The 13,331-nt window shown below is 42.9% G+C and overlaps 1 protein-coding gene across 1 annotated transcript; it reads left to right on the forward strand.

Annotated features, from left to right (window-relative positions):
- The first annotated feature begins 3,989 nt into the window (after nt 1-3,989).
- LOC147441323 (uncharacterized) lies at nt 3,990-9,556 on the forward strand. Its single transcript, XM_086483699.1, has 2 exons — nt 3,990-4,209; nt 9,442-9,556. Exons 1-2 carry the CDS (start codon nt 4,006-4,008, stop codon nt 9,445-9,447), a joined length of 210 nt encoding a protein of 69 aa, XP_086339825.1. The 5' UTR covers nt 3,990-4,005; the 3' UTR covers nt 9,448-9,556.
- The last annotated feature ends 3,775 nt before the right edge of the window (nt 9,557-13,331 follow it).

Here is a 13,331-nt window from a genome sequence, read left to right on the forward strand (position 1 = left end):
CAAATTAAATAGGCCAATTTCATTACAATAAGTATGCAAAGCGAGGGTCTCTCTCCATATGCAATTACCTTTGCACGTACCTTGAAGACATGTGGCTCTACACAAGATGCTCATATGGACACAAAAACTCAGAAGTATATTGTGAGTCGGAGGCTATTAAAGAAAGATGTCGTGCTTGGCAATATTGTCTAGGTCGATATGTATGTCAAATGTGGTACGCTTGAGAAAGCACAAAATGTGGCTGAGGAGCTTCCTATCTGGAATGGAATTGACCATCCAACGGCAAGTGCTTGATTGCTTTTTTTATGACCTTCATCAGTCGCCTTGTCAAGACGTGCAGCTATTGAGCTATTCATGCTGTAAACTACAATTTTGGCCCTCTGGCATCTTTCTCATCGCAAACTGAGAAATCGTCAGAATTACAGTCTTTCTGTCATAAAATCTAATATCTAACCAACCCAAATGATTTTCTCATATTAAATTGATCACTTAATGTGGGAGAATAAATGGGAACAAGTGTTAAGATATAGATATGTGCTTATAGATCTATCTCAACACGGGGCCAATAGTAAAGGGGCCCAAATGGGAGATGGTCTATCAAGAGCAAGGCTAACCAATGGAGCATAAGACCTTAGGGTTAGCTTCATTGAAGACCTCCAATAATGTGTGTAAAATTCCTTTGACCTTAGGTAATGAGCTTGAGGTGGGAACCCGGCCCAAGCTCGAGGTGCTTGACCTGCTTGAGGTGCTTGTCGTGCTTGAGGTGTTTGTCCTGCTTGAGGTGCTTGATTAAGGTGCTTGAGGTGCTTGAATTACTCCATTCTTGAGGTGCTTGACTTGCCGCTTGATTAAGGTGCTTGAGGTGCCTTGATATGCTTGCCTGAGATGCTTGTGGGAATACCCCCTAGTCCAAGTGCTTTGTCATGCTTGATGACTAAGGTGCTTGAGCTCCTAAAGTCAAAAGCATCCCTATAAGAGGGGGGGCGAGTCCTTTTCCTAGGGATTAGAGAGAGAACACACACTCACACTCACAAGGGAAGCCCCAGCTTGAAGAGGCAGCAAGGACACATGTTAGGTCCCTACCCATGTTACCTTCATGTGTTGCTTGAAGCCTATTGGCTAGGCTTCAAAGGGGTCCAATGATAAATTACTTGAATTATGTAATTGTTTTTGCATTTATCAAGTCCTCTCTCTCAAAGGGGAAAGGGGGACACTTGTCCCAAGGCTACCCATGTTGCTTGTAATGGCTCCTGCTTGTGCTTGAAGAGGCAGCAAGGACACATGTCAGGTCCCTACCCATGTTACCTTCATGTGTTGCTTGAAGCCTATTGGCTAGGCTTCAAAGGGGTCCAATGATAAATTACTTGAATTATCTAATTGTTTTTGCATTTATCAAGTCCTCTCTCTCAAAGGGGAAAGGGGGACACTTGTCCCAAGGCTACCCATGTTGCTTGTAATGGCTCCTGCTTGTGATTGGCTAGGCCTGGAGGGGTCCAATGAGCTTCAAGCATGAGCTACAAGGGGGGGTCGACCCAAGCAAGCTAGGGGGGTGCTTAGGGGGTATACTCACCCACACACACTCACAAACACTCTCATTGTGTACTGTGCAAAGTGCAAGAGCTCCCTCTCCTTCTCCAAGCAAGTAGAGGTTGAGAGCCTACACCAACACTCTTGGCTATGGAGTGCAAATCCAACCAAGAGCCATGCTTCAATGGTTAAGCTTTCCATCTCCTTCTTCTTCATTACTATGCTATTATGTATGCTAGCAACAAGAGTATGATAAGTGAGGAACTAATTCTTTCTCCTACGAAATGTTTCTTCTTCCTCTTCCCTACCCTCATTCCCTGCTAGCTCTCTCCACCTTCGAAGGTGTTTGAGGTCTTGGGACTGAGGCTTGGTATAGTTAAAGCTTTCTTCAAGTTTAGGTTATGTTATGATGGTGATGCATGAAGCTTTCCATCTTCATTGCTTCACCTAGGTCACAAGGAACACAAAGAATGTATTGTAACAAGTCTCTCTTTATGGGAGAAATCATAATACAAATGCCTATTGGAGGGGGGACCGGCTCCACATAAATCCGGTCCTCAACTGTTGTCATGTTCTCTAAATTCTCTCTCTTGCAAAAGTATTGTCTATGCCAAGTTAACTAATTGCTATAATTATGTTGCTATCTTCAATTATGTCTACCCGCTATGCTCACAAAATCATTTCTTGAAAGTACTCTCATTAAATTCCGCTACTCTCAAATTGAATAGGCAAATTCCATTACACTTTCAGTGCAAAAAAGGGGATCGGCTTCCTTTCTTCTTTCTTGGTACCTTCACAGAAAAACCACAAGATGGGTAATCACTTCGAATCAATGCAGGATGTCGGCAAGGAAGCTCGTCAAGGCTATTCTAAGCATATGCAAGCAAAAGGCCTTTCTCCAATGCAATCATCTATGGAAGCAAGCACCTATGCTAGCATCTTGAAAGACTTCGTAATACGTTGACATGGGTGAGAGAATTTATGATGAGAGTGCTCGTCAGTCACAAGCTATTCAGAAACAGGTATGTGCGCAAACGAGAACATGCCAGAAAGCTCTAGGCTATTTTCAGCTGATGCGACGCGAGGGCCTCTTTCTAGTTGCACCTCTCTTCAAATGCAATCACCTATGCGTGCATCTCGAAGGCATGTAGCTCTACGCAAGATGCTCTTATGGACACAACAACTGAGACTGATATTGTTAGTCACGTGGTGCTTGGCAATGCCTTGGACGATATGTATGCCAGATGTGGTGCGCTTGACAAAGCACAAAAACTCCTTGAGGAGCTTCTTGCCAGGAATGTCGCCTCTTTGAATGCACTGATTGTGGGATGTGTGCAACAAGAGCAGGGCCAGAAAGCTCTACAATATTTTCAGTGGATGCAAAGCATTGGAATGCACTTTTTCCATAATACACACAACATGAAGCAGATGCAAACGAAAGGCATTTCTACAAATCCATTCACCTATGCTTGCACCTTGAAGGCTATTGACCTTATGCAACCTTGTTGTGCGGAACGCCGCCACAAGATCCCAGGAAGGGTCTCTATCCAGACGCAATCAACTACGTCTACATAGGAATCTGGAAGGCATGCGGGTCAACAGATGCAATCACGTACACAACCATAGATAGTAGAATTTGCGATATGATCGTTAGTCAACGTTTGTTGGGAGTACGATTTCATGTTTGGTGGTGGTTTGATCGATATATATACAAATTGTGGTGTTCTTACAATAGCACAAAATCTTCATTAAGGGTATCCTCCTTGGGATGTCGTCTCTTACAGCGGGTTAAGTGCAGGAGATGCCCAACATCGTTGATGCAAGGAAGTCCATTGTCGACAGACATTCAATTGCGGTGAGTAAGCATTATCATTTTTTGATTTTTGATACTAAGAATGCAGTTAAGGAATACACTGAAAATTGCATGCTGTCGTGGGAATGGCACGTTCCCACGTATTATAAAAATTGGGGAGGACTGTGCAAACTCCCCCATGCAAAGAGACTTGCATGTTTTCTTTTTTTTAAAACATAAAAATGGAACAACAAACAATTAGTAACATTGACATCTTGTATGATCATGAACATTGAGCTTGACAAAACTCTTAACACTCCTTGTGGTTTTTGGCGAGGTACCCCTCTGAAGCTCTACAATCGATAACCAATTTATGTGGAGGTACACCACTAATCCACGACGATCAGTATCCCAAACACTCTCAGGTAAAAAAATCTAACACTCTTTCATGAAATCTCTCTCTCTTCTCTCTCTTTCTCTCTCTCACTCTCTCAATTTCCAATATTTTGTTCGATCTCAATTCGATGGAACATAGCTAACAAGCACTCTAGTTACTTTTTATAAAGGTCGAAATTTTTAAGACCTTCGAAGGAATTTGTGTCTATTTATAGAAGCGAGGATACATAGGCACTGTAGGGGCCCGTGAAGGAGTCACAGAGCAGTGCACGATTGTGGACGACTCTGCTATGCTACTTGCTCAACTTGTAGGGGGAGCGGTACAAGGTCCGTGGCTGGATTCAGCGGCGCTGTTGCCCAAGCTTGAAGGGACGGACCTTAGGGCGACGAGCTATGGGCACACTAAGGGTGAGCATCCGGTTATCACTACAGATGTTGTGCTTGCTTGGAGCAACAACGACCCTTGGGGGTACCTTCATCGCAAGCACCTTATTGTGAGTGCGATTTTGCCCCTTTTTGCATTTTTCAAGAGTGTGTAATAGCATTCCCGAATCGCGGTATATAGTCTGCTCTGTCCGCAGTTCAGGGAAGGTAGCATTTGGGCACTGATCGCGGTCCACCTTGGTCCGTTAATTTACCTTCATCGGCCCCTCTTGAAGTGTGAAGTTCAGTCGTTCGTATGCAATCGAGCAGCAAGTGACGCGACCCACACACACAGAGAGAGAGAGAGAGAGAGAGAGAGAGAGAGAGAGAGAGAGAATTTCTTCTTTGGGCTTAGGTTAGAGCTCGAGACATTTGTGCCTCAACTCCAAAACACATGAAGATCACAAGCCATCGTATGCCGAAGCCGTGACAGGAAGTGGTGGTCTTGCAAAGGTCACCGAAAATGTTGACGGGTTGGATACAATGGGGGGCAGCCAGGGTGGGGGAAGTGATAACCCAAAAGCTTCTAGGAGTCACCAGAATGGCATTTTGGGGATGAATAAAGAGGAATTGAAAGGGCACAAAATCCACATTGAGAAAGAACTCGCAGAGATCACGAGTGCACTCTCTTAACAAAAGGACGCTGGAAGAAATTGGTACATTTGCTGGGTCTCAAGATGCTTCCATGGGGGACATGCCCTATCAAGCTTTTAAAAGAACACTACCGCAAAGTGTGGAAGTGGAGGACGCACTCATAGTTGTGGTTCTTCCTCCTGCTTTAATTAAGAAACAGCTTGCTAAGCTTGCTAAATCCACATTGGTCTTTGGTTTCATGGGCAAGGTGCCTGCCAAAGTGGAGCTTATCAATTGGCTCGACAATTCCAATGTCTTAAAGTCAAGGAGGGTGTGTCTCTAACGCTCAATACATAGCAAAAGGTTTCTTTTCAGCACAATTTAACGACGAGGTGGATGTGGCCAAATTGTTAGCTAAAAGCCCGTTGTTCTTGAATCGGTCGCCAGTATGCGTACTCCCTTGGGATCCATCCTTTGAATCCCCTGATGCATTCCAAGACATGTGTCCAGTTTGGGTGGAATTTGTTAATTTCCCAATATGGCTAAGAAGAAATTTGAAAGATTTAGCGGCAACCCTAGGTACCCCTCTTTTTGTACCATCTAGTAGAGTCATAGGAAGCACTGCTGCCAATAAGGCATGTATCTGGTGGAATCTCAGAAAACCCCAACCCAAGAATCTTATTGTGAACATAGGAGCTGGTCTCAAGGTCTCAAGGTCATTCCACTAATTTTTGGCACTTTCTTTGGGGCATGTTTCAAGTGCAACAAATTTGGGCATTTTGCGAGGTCATGTCAACTGCTCTAGGAACAACCCCGGGGCTAGTAGCTGTTGGTGAAAAAGGCATGCCTTCGACGGGACAGATGGATACTGAAGAGGAGACTCCACCAAAGGATACTAAGAAGGCACAGGTAGACCGGCAGCCAGATTCCAATAAGGTAACTCTAGAGAATATGGAGAAACCCGCCAAAGCTCTTCACAGCAATAGTAAGACCACCCCAAGGTATTGATTCACGTCCACCACCCAAAAAAAAACGGCAATCCCTTTAGTCTAAAAGATTATCCTATCTCCCGCATTCAGAAAGAAAGAAGAAAGATGGAAACAAGTGACCAACATTTCATGCAAGCGTTTAAAATCCCAGGTGAGGGCTACAAGATAGGTGATAGAAGTTCCACCTAATATTTCGAGGACCCCTTTCCTTTATGACAATATCTTTGAGGTTCTTTGGGACGCTAATCCAAAAAACCTTAATGTCATGGATGGGAATGGAATTAATCTGATGGAGGAGAGCAACAAGAAAGAGGACACAGAAGAAGAACTGCTAGAGGTGAAAGAGTTTGTACCCCTATCTCAGTAATGAAAGAGCTCGTACTTCATTCATGGAATGTGGAGGGTCTCAAAACCCAAAAAAAGAGCTCCCTGTTTTGGGACAATTTCAAAAGAGGCAAGGGTATTAAGTACTGGGCCATCCAAGAACATCACTTGGATGTCTCCTGTTACAAGACGGGCACCATGTGCGAATAGAAAAGAACAGACTAAACAGAATTTTAGCACTTCATTAACAATTGAACTCAGAGAGAGAGAGAGAGAGAGAGAGAGAGAGACGACACACGACACAAAGGGGCAGAATTCCACCCCAGTAGAGTATTGGCCCCAAACCTTGGCGCCCCTTTCGGTATTTCTTTATATTGCATCAACACAGTACAAGTCGGTACTCCAGACTCTGCACCTTCTCCAGGAAGCATGCCTGGGTTCACGTACGCTAGCCTATAGTATGCCGGTACAACCTCTAGGCTGGTGGACCATTGCTATTGCTCTCACCAAGCCAATTGATTGCCCTCGTGGTTTGAAATGAGGGCGGTGATATCACAGTGTCTGTTAGATCACTTTCCATTAAGCATTAAATTTTAAAAATCCAAAGGTGAAGATTATTTCCCCCAAGGGTCCAAGAAGTTAATCTCATCAGGGGCTCACCTCTTTAAGGACCCGCTCTTCAAAAGCTTAACCCTCAAATCTTTGAGCAAGTTTCAAAAAGATGTGGATTCAAGAAGCTCAAGGGCCTGGGATATCTTCACCAAGAATATGCAAAAGGCAATTAAAATGGCAGGGTCTAGAAGGAAAATGCATCAGGAGGGGTGTTTCAAGCAGCTCACTGACGAAGTGGAGCTTCTAACAATTTTTTAAAAAAAAGAGAAGGGTCTGCCTCGGAGGTTGAGCACAAAAGATGGCTTGATGCCAAAATAGAATTAAGTGACCACCAATTGGAGGAGGTGAGGAAGGCCAGGATCTTATCCAGGGATATCTTTCTCCAGCCAGAAGAGGCCAATCATGCTCACTTCTTTAGGGCCCTCAAAGTCAAAAGAAATCGAGGATTGGTTCAGTCACTCAGAGATGTGGATGGAAATGATCTTGAGAATCCGGATCAAATGGCCCAATTAATGTTTAACCACTTGTGGCAGATTGGAGGCCAGCCACAAGATTGCTCTACTGAGGTTGACTATGCTAGATCTACTCTTCTTGGGACTGTCAAAAGGACAATTTCCCTCTCTGAAGCCAATCTTCTAGAAAAGGAATTCATTGAAGATGAATGCTCTCTCCTGCTACAAGCGTAAGGTAATGAGAAGTCTCCGGGTTGTGATGGATAGACAATTGAGTTTTTCAAGGAATTTTGGGACGATATTAAGTCTCCCATCACATGGATGGTTATCCAAGCCCTGTTTGATGGAGTCTTGGACACGAGCATTTCATTTAGCCTATCCCAAAACAAGCCTACTACTCGCTGCTGAAGCATTGGTGACCAATAACGATGATGTCAGTAGCCTATAAAATTATTGCCAAATCCATTGTCCTTAGGCTCTCCCCCCTCCCAGACAAAGCCCTCACACCTCATCAGCTTGGATATACAATGGGAAGGTCAATTTATGATAACAGTCTGGAAGCAATGGCCATCATTGAATATGCTACTAGCATGAAGCAAGAATGTATACAATTGCAGCTGGATCTTGATAAGTCATATGACAGCAGAACTCCTTTCCAATGAAAGAACTATGGGAGCTTTTGAGATCAAAAGATCAATTAAACAGGGCTGCCCGCTTGCCCCTCTAATGTTTGTCATTATTTCCCATCCTCTGGTGACATTACTCAAAGACAGTGCTTCTAGAGGAGAGATTCAAGGGCTAACTCTACCCAACAACGACCAACTTCTGGCTAAGTTGTTTGCAGATGACTTCTTGATTTTCCTCAAAGCATGCCCTCTTGTCATCAAAAAAGCTTTGCAAATTGTGCAAACGTATGCCTTAGCATCAGGGTCAAAGTGTACTATTGAAAAATCAAGATCTCTCTCTCTCTCTCTCTCTCTCTCTCTCCAAGAATGACTCATTGGATCCGTCTATGTGGACCGAGGAGATTGTGTCAAAAGGGAAGATTTTTTGACAACTAGGAGCCCCTGTAGGGATTGACATGTAGGGATTTCACTAATGTAATCACGATCATTTGATTACGTTAATAACTTTTATATTTACACAAGAAAATCACGTGATCACATTAATTGTTAACGTGATCTTGATGGTGACTGTAGAAACCAATAGAGCGTGTAGGTCCGCTGGGCTTTTTCATTTTTCCGGCGGGTCCCATCGGGCTTTTTCATTTTCCCGGAAGGGCCCGCCGTGCTTTAGGGTTTTCCCAACGGGCCTGTCGGGAAAATGAAAAAGCCTGACGGGCCCGACTGTATATAGTAAACCTCTTATTATTTTGGCATTTTAACTAGGCAAATCCCTGGGGAGTGTATCTGAGCACCGGGTATAGTCATCTCCTTGTGAATTGACCTAAGATTATAGAGTCACAGGTCCTATTTTTTGGGTTGAACGTGATTCTTAATTCGGTAACCACTTCTAAAAATATTTAAACCCTTCACCGAACATAAAGGTACAAAACTAAAACAATTGAGAATTTTGGAGAGTCATGCTCATTGTGATGAAGCCATTGGTCCATAAAAGGGCTGAAGTTGGTTTTAGAATATGAGCATATTTAAATAACGAATAAGGATCGGATGTCCTATACTAGTGTGCTGGGTATATAAAGATCCTTGAAGTCTTGCATTTTTCACCATCATAGATTTGAATTGATATACATTTTCACTGCACAATATGAGAGCTATAATCCTTAATTGGATTGAATTGGCTTTTATATATTGAATTGGATGCATAAGGGGGCTACAATCCTTGATTGGGTACAAGTAGTCCTCAATTGTGTAATTGTATTGAATATTTCATTGCGTTGTTTTATGCATTGGTTTATATAGGGAGTGAATTATGTATTATAATTAAAAGATTGTTAGTGCATGAGATGATCAATCATCGACATTATTTCTTTCATGTATGTTTTGCAAATAATTATTATCATTTCAATGTAAATGTTGATGATTCTTTGTAGCATGTGAAAAATAGTTGTCTTATTGTTTTCAGATTGCAAAGGATGTATAACTAATCATTATATTTATAATTGCATTGACAATTTCATATTATTTTTGTATCCATAATACCATGTAGAGAGTGCATTGCAATGTGTATGTTCCCTCAGAACATATGTGGTCGATATGTGGAATTGACTAGAGTGCATTGTAAATCTCGTATTGTGTAGATTTGATTGCTTTCTTAGTGATTTTTTTTCTAATATATATTGAAAAGTTTTATTTATTTATTTTAACTGAACATCTAGTTCTTATATCTGCAGTATTGAATTAAAAGCAATGGAGAAAAAGGTCAGCACAAGTGATACGAAGAAGGCAAAGAATTAAAAAGCCCCTAGCAAACATGGGTTTTCAATCTCAAATCATAAAAGGTATCTCCCAGATTCAGCCTAACAAACAGACTTAGTATTGGAGTATAACTTGGCCTAAACAAGTAGAAGGTTAGACAATTTCTTCAGAATCCTTACAAAGTTGTCATTGATTCATAAGCTCTAAAAGACAATCATTCAATTCTACAGATTGTAGAAGTTGTTTTTAAGAATGAGAAATAATCAAAATTGCCAGATTCACTGAAGCAAATGATGGATGGAAGTAAAGTGATCATATTTATGGAAACAAAAAGAGGTTGTGATCAAGTTACTGGAAAACTTCCAATGGATGAATTTGCAGCTTTATTTATCCATGATGATAAGAGTCAAGTTGAACGAGATTGGCTTCTTTCTGAATTTAGATCTAACAATAGCCCTATAATGACAACAACAGATGTTGCAACTTGGGGTTTGGATGTGAAGGGCATAAAGCACAAGAAAGCAAAACGACAACAAAGACCGCACAGACATTCACAATGAGGTCATGTCAGGGAGGACATGAATTCGGAGGAGGGGAGTGTTGACCCATGGGTCAACAACGGGACATAACTCAATTTCCATACCAAAGTCTTATTTTTTGATAGTTATGAAATGATGCGGATTATGGTTAAAAACATCATTTATAATGAGTAGTTATTCTAGTTGTAGAAGCCGAGGTGCAATGGCACTTCCAGATTGTAAATACAAAGCCATTTGTGTAAGAACTAGGAAACTAGACTCTAGGATCCTCCTCCCAACCTCCCTTTATATAGACGGGCTCCTAACCCCTTGCCCTAGACGGATCCCCTGTCCACACTACCTAGCCCGACCCTTGGCCGTAGTCCATGACTATCCTAGTTCTTAGGATACAGGGCCCTTGTCCTGACATTACTCCCCCCTTAAAGAAGAGTTTTCGTCCTCGAAAACAAAAGTGGGAAACTTCTTCTTAAGAACACTAATGTCTTTCCAAGTGGCACCTTCTTCAGTTCGGTCTTTCCACTTGATTAAGGTTTGTTGTCGTACATGATGGCGTGTACGCAACTCATGGTAATCCATAACACGTTCAAGTTCATGCAGTAACGTAGGAGGTTCAATGTAATCGACCAAAACCTATTGGTCAATGACGTTGTCGTCCCCATGTAACCGCTTTCGTAGATGACTTACATGAAACACCGGATGAATGCGAGAGTGTGACTCATGTGGTCCAAAGGTTTGTTGCCACATGGAAGCTGTGAGACAGCATTCATGCACCACCTGAGTATGTGTTACTTCCATTGTAGAGAACTTGGAGGAAGACTCGAGAGGCAGTAGTTGCACTGTGTGCACTGCTTTCTCCTTCCTTTGGGCAGCAGATTTCCCCTTGGGACAATCCTTTTTGCCATGGCCTCTTCCTAAGCATTGAAAACATAGGTTCTCTTTCTTGGCCTTATCAAAATCCTCAGGGGAGAGAGGACCCCTGGACCCCTTGGGTTTTTTAGATGCATCTGAATTAGCAACTATAAATTTTCTTTTATTGTGCCCGTACTGAGTGCGTGTGTTACTATGTGTACTAGCAGGCACGTTACTGTGATGTGTTTTCTTATCATCAGGGTCATCATGAATATGTGCTTTCACTATGGCTTCCTCGAGTGTTTTAGGGTCCTCGGATTTGACATACTTCTTAAGTTCTGGAGTCAAACCTCGTATGAACCCTCGTACTTGTTGAAAGGTATCCAAACCTTTCAACTTGAGGATGACATCTCTATACTGAGAGATATATTCAAGGAGTGACGGAAATTGGCGCATGGAACACGTGTCCCAAGCGGTCCAATTCCGATCGGCCTCATTTGTAGGTAAAAATTCCTTGCTAAACATTGATTCAAAGGCTTTCCAACTTTGTGGTATGATGTTCTTCTCCTTGAGCGACATCCACCATTTATAGGCCTTGCCTTCCAGAATTAAGCTCGTTTGCAAAGCTTTTACTGCATCCGGAGTTCGCCGTAAGGCGTGAATTCCATCCCATTTACTAAGGAAGATGTTCACTGCATCCTTATTGCGGTTCCGGTCTTCGCCTTTGAAAACTGGTGGTGCCGGACTCTTAGTCTACTGTTGCATCAATTGAATGACTAAAGTGGAAAGTTTAGTAACATTTTCATTTAAAGCCTTAAAATTTTCATCCATGACTGTCATGCGTGTCTGAAGTGCACGAAATTCCTGAATATCGAGCAATTCATAAGTATCTTCTCCTGTCGTAGCGTCGCAGGTACTCTCCTTGAGAGTATCCGACCGCGAGCCGTCATTGGCAGGGTAGGGAGTACTTTGCTCAAAATCGAATGTCATGTTGATATCCGAATCCATGGCTACACAGTGCAGTGAAAGAAGTACTCAGAAAACAATACCTGATTTTGATAGCACTTGCAAAGTATAGCGAACTCCTCATTGCGCGTCGTAGCACTTAATCGTCGAAGAAACAATAATTTGCACTGGCGGGGTACAAATCGAACTCCGCACCGTGTATAGTTGAAGCTTCACCTTTGAGTCGAAGCTTAATAGTTGGAAGCGTCGACTATTTTATTGCTTGAACGTCTCTAGAAGTCATCGCAAAAAAATATGCAGGTTCTGTAAATTTCTGCAGGTACTGAGCGTAGTCGGACTTCATGATTCGATGGGAAGCCGAGGGTTTGCTTTTCTTTGCTTGTGTTGCTTTGGCTTGCTTTACCGGCTGGGTTTGTTGATTTTCCTATGGAAAGGGCCGCTTGTAGTGGCCAAGGCCTAAGGCTAATGGCCAAAGGGCCTTACTAATGTGAAAATAGCGTTTTTTTAAAGCAAAAAAATCAGACAGCGAGCTCTGCAGAGCGTGAGGTCGAAGAGATGATGGTGTGGACAAACGAGGCTGGCTATGGCCCGCAGGTTGTTGGCGCAAGGTTCTACCTCCCCATGGCGCCCCTTCCAAGCCAGAAACCTCACGATTTCATGCACCATACACATAGTTCCCAAACAGGAAAGGTCTCCTATTTTGGCAAGAAAACTGTCTAATTTGGAAAAGCCCCCGAAAAGCCACGGTTCTCACCAAAAGAGCTTGCTTTTAGGGACCTAAAGAGACCACGCCTAGAGAGAGAGTGGAAGAGACTCCTAAGCTCTGATACCAGTGTAAGAACTAGGGAACTAAACTCTAGGATCCTCCTCCCAACCTCCCTTTATATAGGCGGGCTCCTAGCCCCTTGCCCTAGACGGATCCCCTATCCACACTGCCTAGCCTGACCCTTAGCCGTAGCCCATGACTATCCTAGTTCTTAGGGTTACCGGACAGGACCCTTGTCCTGACAATTTGATCCCTTGAACTCTATTTTGATTTAACCTATAGTAGCCTTAGTATATAAGGTACCTAGGTCATTTTGTAAAGAGAACTTAATCATAATCAAAGTTTTAAGCTGTTATTGACCGTGTGTGAGATAGAAAGAGAGAGTGTGAGATTCATCCTAACGCTACTTCTTGCTTGCTCATCGCATTGGATATTCAACTGCACCATGACGATTGTGTGTGTGTGTGTGTGTGTGTGTGTGTGTGTGTGTGTGTGGATCAATAAAAAACACCCAACGGACCCGATTAGGGCCCTCTATATATTAAGCTGCAGCCCGCCGGGCTTTAGGGTTTTCCTGCTGGGCCCGTAGGGAAAATGCAAAAGCCCGGTGGGTCCGACAGGAAAATGCAAAAGCCCGGCGGGCTTTTTGTGGGTTTCCAGGTTGCTCTAAACCGGCTTGTTTGTGATCATGTTAACTGTGATTATGTAAATATGTCAACAAGACCTTGTGATCACACAAATTTTT

Source organism: Adiantum capillus-veneris, chromosome 15 (assembly GCF_014529385.1).
Source record: "Adiantum capillus-veneris isolate H3 chromosome 15, ASM1452938v2, whole genome shotgun sequence".
Classification (NCBI taxonomy): domain Eukaryota; kingdom Viridiplantae; phylum Streptophyta; class Polypodiopsida; order Polypodiales; family Pteridaceae; genus Adiantum; species Adiantum capillus-veneris.